General features: G+C 40.6%; 1 protein-coding gene across 1 annotated transcript in view; it reads left to right on the forward strand.

Annotated features, from left to right (window-relative positions):
• Window positions 1–21,222, forward strand: part of asap2a (ArfGAP with SH3 domain, ankyrin repeat and PH domain 2a) — an 85,308-nt gene that overhangs the window by 18,404 nt on the left and 45,682 nt on the right. Inside the window, exon 2 of the mRNA XM_066716252.1 lies at window positions 17,060–17,132. Within this exon, the coding sequence (XP_066572349.1) occupies window positions 17,060–17,132 (73 nt within the window). The remainder of the gene's footprint in view (window positions 1–17,059; window positions 17,133–21,222) is intronic.

The raw sequence follows: 21,222 nt of genomic DNA on the forward strand, positions 1-21,222 counted from the left end.
TGCCTCCCTTGACTTCTTAATGGCTGAAACAAAAAGAAAAGAGAAGATCTTGCAAACTCTCCAGGGCGGCTTCAGCCCCGTGCCTGCTGTATGCTGATTAAACCACAGCGAATGTGAAGATCTTCGCCGTTGGATGCGAGGAAAAATGAAATCTGTTGTAGAGAGACAGCGGCGTCTGTGAATAATTCATAATTCCTCTGTAGTGCACGGCGGCTCCTGGGGAAAGACAGTGGCATTGTTTTTCTAGAGGTAATTGACAGCAGTCTTGTGGGAGGGGAGCCGTCTGCGAAACTGAAGCTGTCAGAGGCTGATGGAGCCGGTGTCCTGGCGCGGGGAGCTCATTGTCTCGCTCTCGGTCGGTGGGGAGACGGGAGGCGGAGTGGGAATGACAGAACCCGACTTCCCTACAGCCGCCCCCCACCCTCCCTTTACCCTAACCCCCCGGCCACTTGCCGACAGGGGTCTGCACGCCGTGGCCCTAATGCGATTTGAATGTGCTCTGAAACACAATACGGCGAGTTAACATTTGGTAACCTTTTGTGCATTTAGCTTTTTCTAAATGGTCTACATCTGTGTGAGCTCCTGTCTTGCATCACAGCATGGTTCCTTAAAACACTGGGTTTAGGAATAATAATCATAATCCCCCCCCTGGAAAAAAAACACGGATTGCACAGTTGGATAGCTTTGCAGTCTGCGTGTCATATTTGTATATCTTTAACCAGCTGAATTTAGGATGTGGTACCTATTCGAAATTATCTAACCCCTCCCCCCCCACGTTGCCTGAATTAAGGGATTAAGGATCTATACTGCAATTTAAATAAGTCCATAAAATGTATACATCTGTGCTATTCTGCAGTATAACACTTTTTCAAGGCCAACATCTTTAGTTCTGTAAATGTCATACATCAAATGTCAGAATGCTTGCTGTGATGCTAAAAGGTGCCTGGAGGTTTTATTAAATGTAAATGAGCAGATAATTGTTTTATGGAGAAAATATATTTTGCTGATGTGGTAGTATGAGATCATTCTTTGTCCAGAAATTTGTATCCTGTTGAAAATGCTTGAAAGGAGATGATCAGGGAAATCGGACTGTGATACATGTGCCTCGAAAGACTCCTGCGCAACATGATGCTGAAAAAATATGCTTTAAAAAAAAATAATTTGGAATACTAAGTAATTGTGACAAATGCATGGAAACACAGAATCAAACGCATTCAGTGACAGTGAGAGAAAGGTGTGAAATGCCTCTGACTAAAGGTTGTTAAAAACTTGAAAATAGAATGACTTTGGGATTTAAAAGTGCATAATATAATCAATAAACGAACAATACCAATGTTAAATCTTGTTAAACCCTGTTAACATAAGATTATCATGGGAGTTGAACAACAAATCTCTTCAAATAGTATCAATTGACTAAAGCATTTCTGTGCTATGAGGTACTGTAGACTGGGACAGGAATGACATCTTGTAAGTACTCATTTGCAAATGTCTGGATTAGTTAAATACCACTAACATGGAATATATCCTACATAATAATACGTAAGCAACTTGTGTAATTTGAGGTAAAGTGGTTGTCTTCCCTTTGTAATCCTGAATAAATGGTTTGAACTTTTCAGGTGTGTGTTGTGGTATAGCGAAAAAAAAAATCTGTACATGCATGACTTTGAGCTGCAGTCCAACATGGCTGATCCAGTTTGGAGCCTGTGGATGCCAAGGATATCTCTGGTTGATGGCCTTGGCTTAATCTTCTCTGTCCTAGAGGGTCTGTTTCAATACAGTCGGTTGTAAGAAGGCAAAGTCTTTAACCAGGTGAAGTAAGCTAATAGGGGGAATAAACAAAATGGATCTCGTGTGCCTAGTCTCAATTCCAAGCTCTCTTCATACGTGCTTCCTTTTCCCGATGGCTAACAGGCTATTAGCTTTTAGCTGAGATGTTTACTTGATTGATGGTCAGCCATTATTTGGTTATTTGGACTCTCTAAGGGACTGAGAGTGGGATTTATTTTTTTAATTCTTTACCGCAGACTGCAGTAGAACATGAACCACTCTTTGTGTCTTCTCCTCGTTGGCTGTTCTCACATTTGTCGACTGCTAATGGTGTGTGAATCGCACTGTTACTCCTTAAAAGGCTACAGTTTTAGGACTGCTTTTGACAAATCTAAAAGTGAAAAATCAAAAAACATCAGCATGACTATTCAGACTAACCTACATATTGAGTGTAGCATGGATTTAACCACAAAACTAATGTCAGAGGAAAATACCTTGGAAAAGCCCACTGATTCATGAGCACAAATGGGTCCTTTCCTTAAGCACTTGGGACAGAAGAATCTTTCATTTTTCAGGTCGTTTCGGTGCTTCTCGGTTTGCCAGGGACGCGATGCCAGTTCATGTTGCCTGCTGTACTTTGTACCATCACATGACCCATGGAGAGGAATTATGAGTGAGGAGTGTAACACTGACTCTGCAGGGCTGTGGGAAGTCCTGTGTTAGGAGTCATTTTTATTACCTTAGTGCAAGTTGAATTGTGAACCTTGTGTATTTATTTCCATTGTAACCTCCACCTAGGATACAGTGGACTGCTTGTTACTGTAGCACCTTTATGAAACCGCACTAAATCTACCTTGTGGAAATTAAATGTGGTTATTTAGCACAGAACTTGAAATAATTAGGCCCTATTTGTAGTGACAGTGAGAAATGCTGAAGTAAAGTAAAGCAAGTGTATGTTGATGGCCCATTGTTACTAGAAGAACAATAGGAATGGCCAATTTTAATAAAACTGCACATAAATGTTATAAGTTCTGTGCTGTGCTCTCCCACCGCGCTGCCAATTCCACTGACAGAGCACACAAAGCTCGGTCGGATAGTATTGGGGAGGAGGAGCAACACTTTGTCTTTTGACAACAAAAATCGGATTAATGGAACTGCTTATCCGGTCTGTTTTCTACTGTCAGAACTGGCATTTCTCATTCATACGGACAATTTCCATCACTGTACTGTGTGCTTTAATGAGCTTCTATTTGACTGTAGAATGCGGTTGAACAAAAGTCATTTGTTCAAATCTTTAGTACAATTCTGGAAAAATGTATAAATATATTTATCCCTTGCTGCTATATTCACTGACAGGTAATGATTTTGAGAAATGGGTGTGGAACCATATGTCGTCATAGAGATGACAACCAAATGTTGGTGTACTGTAAGCGTTTCATGTGTTTTTCCATTTTGTTATGGATTTAGAGGAAACTTACATATTGTGACCTTGGTAGTCAGAATATAATGGTAATTGGGAAGTAAGTTATGCCAGCCTGAGGGGGAGAAGGAATGAAGTTTTAAAATTAATCTGAATATCGCACACTACAAAAGCCCTTTGGACAGAACAACTGGAATTGTACCAAAGAATCACTTGTGTAAAAACCTATTTCTAGCAATAGTACACATGTTGTAGACTCCCAAGGGCTGCCAGGTCACCGCTGACGGATGCCCAGCACTTGGTACTGAAATGTCCTAGTGTGACAGCTAAACCAAATGTTTAAAGTCTTGTATGGTTTTGAAATTGCTCAGCCACTCGGAGAACTACACCATTTCCTGTTAAAATGGATACTGCTGTCTATTCATAAATAAAATAAAAGAAAGGAAAGCCATTATACAAAATGCCACCTAAACAAAAAATGATAGTTTTGTCAGTTGCAATGAAAAACAAACCTCAAGTTTTACGGCTGAGTTTTTTTTTTTTTTTTTTTTTTTGTCAGCTTTAAATTCATATGCTGGGGAGCTGAGAGAAACCCTGCTTGATACAGTTAAATTTTGTAGGTGGCAGCTATTTTTTTTGGGGGGTGGGGGGGTTTAAAGGATTATGAAGTGGTTAGGCTACAAGATTCCTTTCAGTGCAATGCGTAGATATTACACCTCTAAGTGGTTAAGCTGCATACACGAGTTTAAATCCATTAATGCTTGCCCTTCTCTCTTTGCAATAGCCAAAGTAATGTTGTGCCTTGCAGTTGCATCTCTTAATGTACGCCTTTCTTGTGACAAGCTTTTTTTCTGTTTGCAATCCATTGTGATCTTGTAGAGGATTTTAGATTTGCAAAGAAAAACAAACCTGAAAAGAATAATTGACTAGTTCAGGATCAGATGTATTGATGTGACTTGTGTCGGAGGGGCACCTTTTTAAATAGGAGAAGGGGAAAAAGTCCTGACGCATCTTCTGGGTGGATTTGCACCCATCCAGAAGTCCAGAGGGAATTCATTGTGTGGGATCTGTAATGAGTGACGGAAGTTGGAAGTGAGACCGTGGGCACCCCCACCTCCCATCACAGCCTCTAGTTCAAAGAGCATGGTTTGCAGGGGGAGTTTGCTCAATCAGTATCCTGTACTCACAGAACATGTTAGATCACAGTTGCTTTGTTTATCCAGAGGGGGTTCCTAGACATGCTGTCATCAAATTGTTCCGTAGCAAGAACAATGGGGGCAGGGTCAGAACTGATGTTACGACAATCATCCAGAAAACCTTTTGGGCACCCGACCAAAAACATTAAAGGGAAGGGTGTGCAACACTCCACATTCATGCCAAGTGACTTTATTGGTCTCCTGTTTGCATATTTATCATTCCGTGCTTCACTCATTTATTTACAGACCAGGACCCAAACAGACTTGGTAGTGAGGTGTAGGAAATGCCCGAGTTCTGGCGGGTGAGGAACGTACAACAAATTGCTGTGAGGTGGGTCAAGAGTCCTTGGCCAAGCTCTTTAAGAATGGAACTCTTTCAATACTGAACAGTTTTATCCAGCGTTTCTCAGCCATCGCACAGTTCTTTTTGTTAAAACCTAGTCAAACTATAGGTGAACCTGAGAATGGAATGTCTTGTAGTTTTATTTCCTTACAACTGGAGTCCTTAACTAAATGCTGAAGACCCACTTTCTGTTCTCCATGCTGAAATGACAATGTACATATATCGCTAAGCATTTTGCCTACTTCGCAATGACTTTTTACCAAAATGCGGATCTTGCAGTGCTTTTTGAGTTTGTGATCCAGAAGACTCTTAATGAGATGAATGAAAAATAAAAAATTAAATGCCACAAAAGGTTTTGTGGAAAATTGGTGGTCTTTTCTCTACTGAGATTTCTTTCATTGGCTTGTTGAGCCCAAATGCAGCAGGCCTTGAATCTTTCAATAAGCTGCATCTAAAAATGTCAAAGCCATAATTCAGTTTTAAGAACAATGAATCCGTCTTTCCTTATGCTAGAATGATTTTGTTAGGACGTGCACCCCCCACCCTTCCCCAACTGAGACCATTATAGTTAATCTGGTTTGAGGGACTTACTGTAACCTCTGCCAGTAGAGATGGACAGCGGGGAACACTGTGACGAGATCATAAAATATGAATGGGGATCTCTGCGTAAATCTGGTGCTGTTTTTATTGCTTTCGTTTTTGTGCAAAATGTAGGGCAAGTGCTTTAAGTACCAGATTTGTCCAGTCAGCACTGAGCTGGGGTCAGACAACAGATGTCCCACCTGCTGCAGTGGCTTACAAATACAGCAGCCTTGTACCAGGGGAAGAGGGAGAAACGAGGGCCACAATACTGTAACGTGCTACTGCTCTGTGGATGGTTACTGGGTTTCTCAATGGCTGAATTGAACAGCAGGGTGATGGTACTAGAGCCACTCAAACCACTTGGCCATCCTGAAATGTGACACAATTTTCTCTTTTCTAGCAAAACTGTCCACCTGTGTTCCACACCCAGGCCAACAGCCATGCCAAGTCCTATGAAAGGCTGCTGCGGTTAAAATAGTAAGGAATCATGAAAGGATTTATGTTAAAGAAAAACTCTGGATTTAAACAGACTGACTTTCAGGAGTTTTTCCAGTGAAGAGGTTTCAAACTGATAAATAGGGTTTGATGTGATCTCTAGCATTCATCAAGGCATACCATTGTTGCTAGACAGGGTGTTTTACAGCCATTACACTACAGCAGCGCCACAAACGAAAGAGGTAATCTCTGAATTTCCCTTGGCACTGTTTACTTATGCCTTTATAAGATGCCAGTGTAAAAATCTTAAAAGAGGCCGTCCCTTGTTTTGGATTATAAGATTATCCCAATTGGGTTTTAATGAATTTGAATGGACAGGACAGTGGGCCGGTTGGTAACATGTATGAACCTGGTAACTGCACTCAGTATCCGTGGATTGCAATTATTATAGCACCCAAATTATTTCCAGGCTTTTTAGGTTTTTAGGCTAATAAATACTTTCTACATCAACAGCTGGTTTCACAGACCCAGTTAAACAGTAGTCCTGGACTCCCTTACCTAAAATAACATAGTGCACTATAAGATTAGTGTTAATGATAGTCTGTTAATCCAACCACAATTGTTTGTTAAAAAACAAAACACACAAAACCCAAATCTCTACAGTTAGCTTTGCCCTGCTTAAAACCACAATATAAATATATAATTTTAGTTGTGTTTACATCACAATTTCCAGCGGTGTTACTGTGTCTTTTCATTCAAATAGACTTCAAGATTTCTATTGGTTTATGGAAATGAGAGCTCTCTTTCTGGTGTTTGTTTTACATATGCATTGCGGTTAGAATTTTTAAAACGTCCATATTTTTTTATTCGCTGCATTTTCTACACAGTTTGGCATGCGTTTACTCCAGTAGGTTATCCCAAATTGAGAAGATCAAGGCATTATTGTGATTCTGGACAAATCTCTCGCTTGGTTATAGAAATTGATTTGAGGTCTTTGTAAGAGTTCAAAGACCTCAAGATTCTCTTGATCTGCTTTACTAGGTCTAAGCAAATTTATTGAGCTTTTAATTTTTTATTTTATTTCCCCCCCGAGGATTAAGCAGGTGTCATGGGCACAGGTCCTCAGTGACCCTTCAACACTAAAAATGTCAGAAGAATAAGATTAAATTGTTAATTGTCAGGCAGCTCGGTGTGGGGACAAGCCCGGTTTTTAATTCCAAATCCAGCAAAATTCTTGCATTTCAGTCACTGGTCTCTGATCCAGTGTAACTGGTTAGAATGACATCTTCAACACCTTCACATCTTCTTTTCTGAGAAATCCTACAGCCTTATCTTGTGTCTGCGTTCACAAAACATACTAGGTTTGAGGATGTTTTTAAAATGTCAGTGTTTGCCGCATGGTCGCATGCTGCTGAAGCACGAGAGCAACATCTGAAAGAACCTTTCATCTTCATGGTTATGTTACCTGTCACTTAAAGTATATAGAAAAATACAGGGTTAGGAGTATTGCTTTCTCTTTGATGTGTGGTGTATAATTTAATACGTTTCAGTTGTTATTAAAGAATAATAGACAAGTTTCAGGTGGGATTACAGCCAATCGCAGAAGCTGCACCCAGTTCTGGCACAAAAGAGCTTTGGCAAATACTGCTGGTACAGATTACCTGGGTGTGTTCCAATCTGTTGCAGTGCAATACTCACTCACTCACATGAGCCCCACTGGTTTCACTTCCTGTTTGCAGTTTCTCACCTTGGAAAGAAAAACCCTATCCAATTCACAAGCACTGAAATAAGAACTCTCTTCGGTGGTCTCGGTTCACTGGGCCGCTCCTGCAGTCGTTTTGTCTGAAGTGATTAAATGTTCTTAAAGCGCAGAGTGTGTGACAGAGGAGCCGGTGGAATTTTCCTAGGTACTGTAAAGTCCTCGACTGTGGAATTGCATTCCCTGTAATGCAGTTTCCCTGCCTGGAACCATACCCTCCTTGCACAAGAGGCATGGAACTTCAAATGCACTTCCACTCCTACAGAGACTTTAAAAATTCCTTGAAGCAGAGCTGCACAACAACAGAAGCTTGTTAGCAGTAATGCATTGAGGAAATCACCGCAAGGCCAATTTTGACAAACATTCGTAGCATGCTACTCGAAACTGCCGCACGAGATCGATTTGGAATGTGCCGTTTTAATGGCATGAATGGAAAGCTCAATGAGTCGAGAGACACGTAGCGAATAACCTCTGGGTGCTTTTTTTTCCTCAGGGCTATAGGACTGAGAATTGCCATTATCAGCTGTACTGATTCACAAAGCCACTTACTTCAGAGTATCTTTGGCACCATAGTTGCAAAGCTCAGGAGACCCCCCTGAGGTAAATCTTCAAAACAATACAAAAACCTACTATGAAGCTCTGGGTTTCTATTTGTGAAATTCTCTCTTTACAACATTGAAGTGAATTTATTTTATTTTTGGTGATCTTCTTGTTTTTTGGTGATCTTCTTGTTTTCAATCCATGCTGTACCACTGAAGTGCACTTGGATTGCCATTACTCTTATGATTGTTGTGTCTGAGAGACTTCTCTCTTCCCACCAATATTGCTGACCTGCTGATTTTCCTTTTCATTTACTTGTGTTCCCATTCAGTTCAGCCATGCTGTAAATGCACTTAATTGCACTAATGCATTTCTTTAGACGTGCATTCCTCACTTTAATAGGCCTACTATGATTAAGTATATTTGTTAGTTTGCTTTTCAAAGGCCTGATATTAGTTTAAGGCAGTCATCCATATTTAAACTATATTTATAAATGATTCATTACTATATCAGTCACTATATTTTACACAGGAAAAAGGCAAGTAAACTCTCATACTGTTATATTGCTCCTTTGACCTGCAGTATTGTGTGCTTACTGGCGAACAGAGTATGTGTATGTATGTGTGTTTAACATGTCTAAAAGGCTAGGAAGCTGACAGATCTCTAACCTAATTACATGCGAGTTGTGTACATTGTAGGCAGTCCCTCTATTAGAGGTTAATGGGTCATTTGAAAGGTGTCTCTTATTGTAATAAGGGATGTCATCTCGGGCGGTCTGTGCGAGAGGACCGCAGAATGAAGATGAGTGGTTCTGGCTGCACGAATTGTGAGAAATGGCATCTCGTATACAATAAGACACACAAAAAATGACCGATTCACTTATTATAAATGACAAGTTTAAGGATTAGACCTACAAACATCTTTACATTGGGAAATAAATGTTTGTCTTATCAATGTCATTGGTAACGGAATAATTTTTAAATACTGATAATTCTCTGCAAGGGATGATGAACAAAATTATATGCAAAATATTTTTGGAAACGCTGCTCTGTGATTGGCTGGTATCTCATCTGTGATTTTATCATTTGTTTTATAGTAGCTTATGGATGTTTCTTGAAAGATCCAGATTGTATTATTGTCATAAAAGTGGACCACGATGCCTCAAGCTTGCAGATCTGTATTCAGCGTATGGTGACAATCCACTCTCGGAAACCTCTCCAGCCACAGAGATTATGTCTTTGGGCTCCAGTCAGTGTGTTGGTGAGAGTGGTCTTGTTGCAGCGGCCCCTGATTTTTTTTTAATGCAATTTTGAAGATGAAACTGACATGTTGAGATTTTAGTCCAAGCAGAGCCACTAAACAAAGCATAATATTGAGTCCTTTCAGACGATAAGCACTGATTGTTTTCCCTCCCCTTCCCTTTTAAACCATATGGCTTGCATACAATTGAGATTGTTCCTGAAAATTAATGTTTATTTTACCAGCATAATTAGTTCTGTTCAGTAGAAAGCATAATACAAAGTGTTGAACAAACATGCTTTGATCTTTCACTTCAGCTGTTACGCTTATGGGAGTGGAGTTTCAAAGCCTTGAGACAAACTGAATTCAAAGACTGTTTTTTGTTCTTGTACGTTTCAGGTACTTTATTTATGACCAAAATAATTCAAATGAAAATATTGTTGTAAACCTGCTTTAATAAATAAATACATAGTGTTTTTTGTTTGTTTATTCCATAAGAGTTGGGGGGATATGTTTGTTGCAGGATACTAATGCTGGGTGAGTCAGTCGTGAGATTGGAGATGACCTCCCAAATTTAAGTTTAAAATTACTTTGCATGCTTTTGTTTGCCATTAGAGGAGAGTGAACTAAAATGCATTAGCTTCCTGCTTTAAATGATAACCTAATGGACATGTTGTCAATTACTTTAAGGCAGACTTTTAGGGCTCCTTACTCTTCCTAGACCATTATTATTTGGGCTAATGTAACTTTAATAGCTATTCATATAAAAAAAGGAGTGTGATTTTAAGGTAGGCCTAAGATTCCTGGATTTTATATAAAATGTTGTACAGCTACATTCTATATTTTAAACATTGCTTAGTTTTGTTAGAAATTATTTTATTAATACACTTTTTTTGTTTGCTTTTTTACTACTTTACACATTACACATTTTTCACAAGCTGGCCCAGAGCTGTGTGCCGGGGAGTCGGTGAAAGTGTGTGGCGGGGGTCATTCCATGTCAAGGAACAGTACTATGAACAGCTTTGTCCTGACAGTCGCGGGAGAGATTTGGGATTATAGCTGCCTCCTGCTGCTGACTGCGTTGAAGGGGTCAGCGGCCAATCCCCCTCCTCACCGCTTTAGGTAGTCTTAATCGGGGACATAAGGTCACAACGTTCTGTCGGTCAGCCATGACTAGGCTAGGCGGTGGGGGGCTTGGGGCTTTTTGTAAAGTCTCTCCTGTTGCCTTTTTTACTGAAGGAAAAGATTGTCAGAGCGTCACATGGCTGTCCTGAAAAATGTCTGTTCTGGATTATTGCCGAGTCAGACCATTGTGGGTTAAATGTTTGTTGAATGCTTTTATCGTGCAGAAGGCCATGCATACCAGTGGGGAAGTGGAAGCAGTTCTTAAAAGCAAGTTCCTGGCTTTGCCACAGACTTACTTTTCAAAAGACTACCTCTTTGTGTGCATGTCCCATTGTAAGTGACAGCACAGCAGAGGGTGTTGATGCAGTTTATCCTTCAGTTTCCCTGCTTCACTATGGATACAAGCACTTGCTGAACTGCTGTCTTTCTTTTCCTTTATCCACTGAACAGATGGACACCACTTTCCTCAAGTTGTGAAAACATTGTTTGTTGTGTTGCAGCAGTAGATCTTGATAACAATGCGTCTGTTTGCAGGCATTGGTCTGGTGATTTAAGAAAGTGCCTCGCAATTGTGCCCAAGTGCCAAGGCCTTTTTGAGACCACTAGCAAAAGTTATGTAAGTTTTGGTGACACAATCTGTCAAAGACCGCTGCATTGGGTATAATTTTAAATGTATTTATTTTAAATCTACTTGTTAATCTGTGCAGGACTGACTTAAACAATCGCAGTGGGACCAGTCGTCCTGTTTAGATTCAGTTTAGTCACTCTTCTGCAACCTGCACCTTGCCATCCGAGATCTGTGTGCCCTTCCATCTATGCCCACTGTACAGCGTGAACGTGAATTGATGCAAATCTGTTCTTCCAAAAGCATCCCAGGGATTGCTTGTGTAATGTATTAATACCAGTGCCATAATGGATGTATGCCTGTGCTTGTTTTAGGATGCCCCAAGAAAACTATTTATTTATTTACGTCAGTCATTTTCCTAATGGTGAAAGTCTGAGCTTTGTACCATAGATGAAGTCCCAGTGAAGCTTCACAAATGTCCTTCTGCTTCAGGGAATTTCAGAGCGCACACTTGCAAAGGTTGGTCTTTGTGAGTTTGGAGCGTACGGTGCTGCACTTAAATTGCATTGTCACCGTTAGAAGCCCGAAATGATCTTATTCTTTTCCATGAGAGGAAAGGGCCTTTCTACTCAGGCTCACAAAGTCAGTCCTATTAAGATCCATGTTAGCTGAAATGCTTTATTATGAAAGAGCGCAGGGCAGAGGGCAGAGGGCGAGGCTGATTTCTGCAGCGGCCCAGCGTACCCTTTCACAGTAATCTAAGAGCGAATCTGGTTAATGTGTTGACTTCCAGATAACAAGTGGAGAGCACTGTTGTGTTGTGCCTTTACAAAAATTGCTTTTCTACGTGCCATTTCAGAATGGAAAAAATGACACTTTTGTTTAAAGGTTTGCACAGTACTTGGTATGAACTGCTGCCACGGAGTAAATGTTTGCTGGATTTCAAGCACTAAACTGTTCCCAAAATTAGATGCATTCTCCAACCAGTGTGTATATCCAGATTTGCTTTTTCTTTCTTTCAACCAAGGTAGGGAACCCTCTTAACATAATCAGTTGAAGAAAAAAGCCTTTATCTGCCTCTCTGAGGGCGAGTATGGTTAACGCTGTGCGCAGTGTGTTCTGTGGAGTGTTGCTGCACTGTTGACGCAGGTGCTGGTCTGTTGCTATGGTTACTCCGGCCTTCAGTGGCGAGTGTGTTAATTGCTCACACGTTACCAATGGGGAATAGATCTGTTTTCACAAGCTGTAGTATATTGTAAGGTTATTCACAAATATTTGCATGGCAGCGCAGGTGACGATTTGCCTTGATTTATTTGAAATAGCGTACCATATCGTGACTGAAAACCCCAGATTTGTAACCTGTATATTTGACCTCTTTTAATTGCAATCGCTTCAATTCTAACTTCATGGTATTAAACTTGTTTTCTGAGGACGCCTCCTACTGTTCTTCTGAATTCTGAAGGAGAGAGGCCTCCATGATGTTGCTGTATTTATTTTAAGGCCTTGGCCTACATTAAATCCACCATTTCTGGCCCACTTATTGGTTTGCAAATTACAAACCTGACACTTGATGCACACGTAAAATGCCTTTGACTAGCAGAAGCTTTTTGTTGGATTGGTTGGATTAATTTTAAACCAAAAATTCTATTCCACTTTTTTTGTATGACATTGTAAATGCTAGTGAGTGATTTTGGTTTGTGTTTTTGTAAGAAATTCTATTGACTAGAATCACATTAGTCCACTCCTGTTGACTACAGTCATTCTATTGACTGGAGGCTGGATCAAATGAAACCTTTGACACACCCGCTAACACGGCAAACTGCAAACCTGTACTTCACAGCAATTACATTTTATGAGTCGAACAAAGGAACACCTTTCAAAGAATAGAGCTAACACTGAGTAAACCATTGTAGTTTTCTATTAGTTGGTGGTTCTAAGAATTTATTTAATCTCAGTCTATTTATATACTCAGTTGGGTGAAGCACTTTTGGTAAGTGGAATGAAGGAGTTAAGAAATGTCTTATTGTGTGACTCATAGGTGGGATGGGAGCTACAGTATGTGGGGAAACCCAGGTGTTACTGCATTCTGCATGCTGTAATAACCTAGTCGTGGGAATGGTTTCATTCTTCCATAAATTTAGTTGTTTTAGTGGGTTTTTTTTTCTCACCTGAGTCAGTGACTAATTTATACAGAACAAAATGATTGTGAAAAGCATTTCCTAAAATCTTTTTATTTTCTGATCGGTACCTTAGAATCCGGGGAACGTTTTCTGCAGACAGTCAGAGTGGAAATCTAGAGAAGATGGAGAGTGAAATTTCGAAGCCACTTCCATCAGTGCTTCATAAACTACCGAGGCTCCGATCCAGGCTACTTTTACGGCCTGTTAGCGCTTTTCCACCGACAAGGAGCCGGTGCTGGAGCCGGAGCCGCTGCTCGGCCTGGGAAGCAACTGATGTTTTTGGGAAACGGCGCGCTTTTCCACCAGTTTTGGAACCGAACGCTGACGTCACTGGTGTGGGCGTTCCCAAGCGCGGAGTAGAAGATAAACACGGCAGTAATGATCAGCAGCGAGGACTGCGACTTAAACCCTGTTATACATCCCAATCAAACTCAATAAAGCGTCACACACAGCAGTAATGATCAGCAGCGAGGACTGCGACTTAAACCCTGTTATACATCCCAATCAAACTCAATAAAGCGTCACACACAGCAGTAATGATCAGCAGCGAGGACTGCGACTTAAACCCTGTTATACATCCCAATCAAACTCAATAAAGCGTCACACACAGCAGTAATGATCAGCAGCGAGGACTGCGACTTAAACCCTGTTATACATCCCAATCAAACTCAATAAAGCGTCACACACAGCGGATACACTGTGAAAAACAACGCACAAAAACGCGACATCACACATGTAGCAGAAACGAAAATACAACTATATGCTAAGATAACTCAGCCTTTTATTTGTATTGATTTGTATTGATGCATTAAAGGGATTTACACCGATTCGCTATTTCAGACACTTTTACTGTATTGAAAAAAAATACAAGTTAGAGTTCACATGCATTCGTCACCGCGCACACAGTTCACATTTTCATTCATTTTGTGGCGTATTTTTACTTTTATTCTTATTTAAAAAACTGACTATAGGCTGGCCTATTGATTATGGATGCGGCTGTTTTGCGGGTATTCGCGGCGCAGTCGTGGCAGATCAATAACCTGTCGGAGATCTCGGGTGATGTTAATGGTTTGATGGGAAATTGTGCTGATTGATGAGGTCTGGGATGATGGTCCCACATCACTGTTGCATTGTCCCTGTTGCCAGACACGCAGCGATGCGCTTATGTGTTGAAAGTCGCCCTGGATAAGAGCGTCTGCTAACAAACACACAATAATATAATAATAATAATAATAATAATAATAATACATTGTCAGCACTGCTGGCGTGTGAGCACAAAGCGCATCACTGTAACAGATCTTACTGTGTATTTGATCTTCTCTTACTGTACAATATGTTTTGTGTAATTCGCCCTGTGCTAAGAAAATGAATTTATTCATACATTATTAATCATGCGCAAACCACCCCGGGACACGTGACTCGTACAGTAGTGGCGCTGGATTCGGAGTCACACCGGATCAGATAATGACCAGATCATTAACAAACAGCATTTCTGTCCAATCTGTATCGTCGCATTAACTCTCATCATCATCATAATCTCGCTGTAACACGTCTTTCCTGACACGGAAGCTGCGCTCAGTCGTCTCTCATTGCTGCCATTTGACAACAACTAACTAGTTATTGACCTGTGAGCCCATATAGTCACTGTAGTGTCTCTGACAGACCGCTGTTGCTGCTGATTTCGCTCATTTTTAATCAAATCTCTCCTCGCTGCTCGCGTCTCTGCTGGCATTTTAAACATGGCGGCTGAACTCCAGCCAATCACTTTCTGTGGAGACGACGTAACCCCGCCCCGGCGCTGACGTCACTGGTTCTTAGGTTCCAGACCAGCACGTTTTTGGAGCCAGAAAAAGCGGCTCCGCGGCACCGGCTCCCTGTCGGTGGAAAAGCGCGGTGCGTCTCCTGTCAGTATCTCCCACTGGGTTAAGGTTGGGCCACACACATTAGCTCTCCACCCCCTCTCGCTAATGGGAAATCCTCCTTGCTGGTGACAGGGGTCTCTCTTCAGCTGTACAAGAGTGTCTGGCTGAGTCTTACAGAGACGGGATGTTTATATTTCTGCAACACCATTCTGGCATGTGGACCACTGGACTGGGCTTTCTTTTCCTCATCATTGCGCACTGTGCAGCCAGGGATATGAGATTTTAGTTATTTTAGCCAAAACTCCCTGCTGGACAATAAATACACCATAAAGCAAACCTCAGTATGAGAATGCTATCCACCCCCGTCTTCTCACTGTCTCAGGAGAAGCTTCCCGGTAAAGCACTATATACTGTGCAGTACTTTCCAAAACCCTCTGCCGGTACTGGCCCAATTAAAGAACTAATGTTTTTTTTTTTAAAAAGAAAAGAAAAGAAAGAAGATGTACCTGGAGAGGATTCTCTTTAACAAACCCCACTGGCTCAATTCACTCTGCTGGGATTTAGAAACTGTTGAAGCATGAAGCAGTAGGACTCAAAATAGTTTGCAGTTTGGAAACAGTAGAACGGGAACCTGGCAAGTGAAATCAACACTGTAACTCTTTAAACAATGCTGTCTAACCTAAGTTTGAGCGGCAGGTGGAAAGTGGTGCGAGCACTTGAAGTGTGGTTCAGCTCATTCCTGCAGCTTTCTCTCCTGCAGGAGCTACTGTCTTGTGTTGTTAGACACAACCATGTTACAACGCATTGCCTTTCAGCTGTTTTCTGCTGTCTACATGCACTAAAACCGATCTGTTCTGGAATAGATCATATATTTTAATATAAGGAGTATTGTTTTGTCAGCTGACCTTTAATTCCAACTGTGCCGAGGGCAGTATTTTCTTGACAGGTGTTTATTCCATGTACAAAAATTGGCATTTTAGACACGAAAGAGAAAATCCAATGTAATGAGTAGACCAGTCCCTTACGCTTTAGTCATAGGGGGTCCTGTTTGCACCACGACTGAATGTGTTCCAGACCACTTCTCTATACGAGTTTTAACATCTATTTGTTTTTTCGCATCACCGCTTCATTTCTTCCAATTGAATGGGAATTGTTTCTGATATTTTTAGTAACATCCTGAATAATGAATCACCTGGATAGTGTAAGATTTTTCTTCATGTCAGTCTGCAGTTAACCCTGTCACTGCAGTATCATACTGCACATACTAGGAAGACACATACACGCCTCCCAGCAACTAGAAACACATAGATAAATCAATGATTGGAGCAATAAAATACATAATTATTATTAATAATACTAAAAAGATTTATATAAACTCACGGTTACCACATATTGATATTTTTCAAACCACTCATGTGAAAAAGAGCGGTTATGTGTTATGTAATGATACATTAATATTATGGTACATTAACTTAAAATGGGGAGAACATTTGAAAGGTTAACCTTCAGCCCACTCGGCTCCTATATTTTAGGAAAACGTTTCTTTGGAACTAGGAGTCGCCATTGACAACATAACTAGTTCTTAATGCAAACCAGCTTCGCTTTCTTTCTTTTTCCGCTCCCCTGCACTCTAAAGCTATAAATCAATTTCCATGCATAAACCAGTTCAGCACACTTTAATCAATCTGCACTAAATAGCTACACTCAAGAGCCTACTGACCAAGAACAGAACACACATTATTTGAAAATAAACACACACACAGCACATTCTGCAGTAAGCTGCTTCCAAGTGCTTTACATGGATACAGATGTTTTCTAGTCAATCATGGCTTTACTAAATGATAAAGTGGAATGTTTTGTGTTGGTACAATCTTGATCACCTCTGTCAATAAGCCACATAACCTGCCACTTGTATTTAATCCTACAAGATCTAGGAGTATCTAAGAGAGTCCTTACATTTTCCTCTAATTTTAAAATCCCTATACTGTGACCAGAGGAGATTGAACAGCCGTGTGTTAGTGACATGTGTCTTTTGAACTCTTTCAGGCTCTGGACGTGGACCGGAGTGTCCTGTACAAGATGAAGAAGTCAGTGAAGGCCATTTACACTTCAGGTCTGGGTAAGTGAGAGTCCAACCTTGGAACATTTTCATGAGTGTGTCCTTTGACCCTGCAATGTGGTAACAAGATTCGAGATCATAGGGGAATTAAATAGTGTAGATTAATTCAAGAGGGCAGAGGTCAGAGAGCAGGTTTTAGGCAGGTGGAGATGAATGCTGAGGTAGGATCTGATCTGATCTGTCCCTACCTGGTGCATTCTTCAAATGCTTCCCCATTTTCCTGTTGCAACAGGAGTTCCTTCAGGCAGGCTTTGTTTTCCACTGCCAAAATACAGTCTCCGGCACATTTTGTTTTCTCCTCTCATTTTTTAATGGATTGCATAGTTTCAAGCACATATTCAAGTATATAACCTAGGGCCCTGCATTTTGCTCGATAACCCATAGCAATTATAAAAAGGCACTACATTAGGAAAGTATGGACAGATATACTACTAGGCTCTTGAACATGATTTAGTTATTATGCAGTGGGTTGAGAAGTTGAACCTGCAGCCAATCCAAAACAGTGTTTTCCTGACCTTTTCCAAGTGAATACTTTCCCTTTTAAAATAAATGTTCTTTTTATCCTTTTATTTATGACAGCATGTGAATATTTGAGGAAACTGGCCTAATTGGTGTGTTTTTACAGATGGGGAACGTTACAGTTTTATTTTCCTTGTCTATTTAAATTATGGTCTGTTTCTCCTTGTTTATTGTTTGTGTAAATAAATTACCATTCTGGTTTCCCTTCTGACTCATCCATGCGATGACTGACTCGTGATCTGCCACACTGCTCTTCTTTTGTGACTTCAGTTGCTATCCATTGTCATACCAGTTTTACATGGAAGATAACTCTTTAGTACTTTCCAGTCCATTTCATGTTGAATTAGAATTGTTTACAGTGACAATTTACACTGAAACGGCAGTATCCGAGGCAGTCAAGCCCCAAACCTTTTCACAAGATTCAAATAGTGTTAATGTGGTGTAAAACAGGCCAAGTGCAGCACTCTTCTCATTTGTCACACAGAGGTTTTTCTGCATATTACTCAATTAGTGAGCAAGTCTAATTTTAGAAGAAATTTTGAGTAAAGGACTATCTGCTGTACGTCTGAACAGCAATTATGTAGAGCAAAGGTTCATGGACTGGTGAGCAACGTCCTCGTGGTATATTCTATCAAGACAGAAGGACAGGAAACAAACAAAATAAATGAGGCTACACCTGCAGAAAGTAAACTACTTTTATTTGTTCAAACATAGTTTTTGCAGACAGTCTAAGCAACATGTTTGCTTTGGACAGTGTTAAGGTGTTCTATGGAGCCTTAATGGATAATGAAGAAGGCAAAACAAACGTGAAACCCGATATAAGGAACCTTGTTTCTGTGTTTGTGTTCTAAAGCAAAGAAGCATTACTTGCAATCCCTGCAGTGGAAAAGCAGGTCACCAGATTTAAGAAATAGTGAAAGTGTGATTTTAACTTGTACTGGGCTGACTAATCAGTTCTATTTTTCATAAATCCAAATTAAAATGTTTGCGTCATGCAGAAGCATTCTGTGAAGCCAGCTTGTGACATTTCGGCACATTTTTGTTTTCGTCGCCTGAAACTGGCAGTTGTCAGGCGAGGCCTATTCCATTGAGAGGGAGGGGAAAAAAAAACTTTCTCGGCAGTGTTTTTTTTTTTCCTTCTTTTAGGAACAGTGCTACTTTTGTTTGGTAGACAGCTGGCCTGTGCCTGCAGTGTCTGGAGACAGCTGGGGGAGGACACACCTTCTGGCCCTGCGAGGCAGTGGCGGTTGGGCCTGTAAAGCAGAGCTGTCAGGACAGGGAGGGGTGCGCTCCACTCTGCCAGCAGACACTGTGTGCTAATTAGGCATCAAGTACTGTAGCAGCAACCAGCAGGCAACTCTTCTGGTTCACTTCCTGCTTTCCAGAAATAGCACTTCCTTATCATTTCTTAATAAAGCACACAACTCAGAGGGCTAATGCATTATTCTGTTTAGATGGAAGGCCTAAACCAAATTGGAAATCTTGTTTTTACGCCATTGGAAGGAAACTGTTGGGCCCATTTTAATATAAGGGCTTAGATTATTTGAATAGGACCAGTCATGTCTGGTTTAGCCTCACCCCCTTTCACTGTTTCAGTCTACATAAACAATGGCAGATTCACATTTCACCCCTTCCAATCTTCGTTAGGAATACTACTAATAATAAAAAGTCCATCAGCGAAAGGCTTTCAAGTGACCTAAGCTGCTTACTAGATTTAGCAGTAGATTTTAAATTAAAACTTAATTGTTTTTGACTTCTACTGTAACCATTCTGGGGTGTTCAGTGACTGCTCAGAGCTGATATTTTGAATATATTATTACACAAGGGGAATTGGGATTTTCCCATTTCAAAGGCTCTCTGTTAGTTAGGTTTTTTTTTTTTTTTTTTTTTCTTTAAGGCCATTTAATGCAATGTTGCTTTAATATGCATGTAAAAATGTAGGCCAATAATAGTCTGTTCGCTCTTCAGTTCAGTTCTGTTTTTATTGCAGCGGGCACCCCTTTTTTTCATTCAGTGTGGAATGGCTAAATTAACAATGTGGAACAAAACCATTGATTTGGAAGTTATCAGGAGCCGTACGCTAACACGCGCCCAGACCCTGATAGTAAATCTCCTGCAGGTGACACCAAGATCAGTGTAACAGAAATGTTTGGAAATGCCTGCAGAACACGCAGTGAATGTGTTACTTTTATGAAATCCTAAGTATCTCCTACTCAGTGGCAAGAACTCGTCATCTCTTTCTACCCATTTCTTACATATAACTATTTATTTGGCTTATGCAGGCATGAAGATAGCTTTGCCACTTTGCATTTTTATTTTGAAAAGGACATTCTCTCTGGCTCATTAAAGGGTTAAACCATGAGCAGAGAGGGCTTACCTGGTTTTGCATCACTGTGCTCAGTAAATTGCTTGGGTATTGCTGTCTTATACACAAACATGAAATGCTGCCTGCTGAACCACTGGACCAATCCAGAAAAGACAAGGAAGAAAATGACATTCAACCAAGCATAGAATGAGTAATTCTATCACCTTTGGCAATCTATTACTGTTGACTAACGTCCAGTCCTGTATTAAATTATTATTATTTTTTTATTATTATTTTTGTCATTTTGCTGACACTCTTATCCAGGGCGACTTACATTTGTACCCATTTATACAGCTGGGCATTTTACTGGAGCAATCTAAGTGAAGTGCCTTGCTCAAGGGTACAACAGCACTGCCCCACCCGGGATTTGACTACCTCACAGAGAGCTGGTTGTGGGCTCGTATTATTGGATGAAATTAATTGTTTCATGTTTAGTGTGGTCAGTACTACAGGTGGGAGCTTTCTATGGTACCTGATATATATAACGGATTTTGCCTTTAATATGAACATGGAGCACACAGGGCTTTGAAATATATGGGGTGCATGGGCAGGGATTGAAACTGAATCATGGACACAGAATGAGAGGCCATATGGAGGTCTACTGTGGTCCTTGTGCTTTCATATTTATGGGCAATGAAGCCATTCTTTACGTTTGGCATCCTGACTTGACAATAACACTATTCAGTAAATCATAGATTCATTTAAATATTTCTAATAAAAATGTACTTCTTTATCAATTCTATATCTTCAAAGAAGTCTTATTCATTCCAATGAGTGGCAGTGTGCTAGAAATCAGTGGATTTCCCACCCAAAGGTTACACTATTGTCTGAATCTTTACTTTTTATCCCCTAGGCTAAATCAGCATTCTACAAATTGTGAGAAGACTGTGTAAGGCTTCTAATATAAATAGAAACAAAGGAACGACTAAATCGCGCCCTCCCACTTTGAACCCAAGCTGGAGAAAAAACATTAGCTTTGGTGCAATGTGTGTTGCTGTTTAAACATATCCATTATGTTCCACCTGCAGAGTGCTACAGTGTACCAAACAAGTCACCTTACTGTTTCCCTGCCTTCAGAAGAAAACAAGTGGCTTATTATTTGACTGAGTGTGAGAATGAACACCATGTATCATTCCTGACAGAAGTGTTGTCATACTAATTGGTAGAAGCACAGCTAATCTGAGCACCCTTTTGTGGTTCTCCTCC

Source organism: Amia ocellicauda, chromosome 1, assembly GCF_036373705.1.
Source record: "Amia ocellicauda isolate fAmiCal2 chromosome 1, fAmiCal2.hap1, whole genome shotgun sequence".
Lineage (NCBI taxonomy): Eukaryota > Metazoa > Chordata > Actinopteri > Amiiformes > Amiidae > Amia > Amia ocellicauda.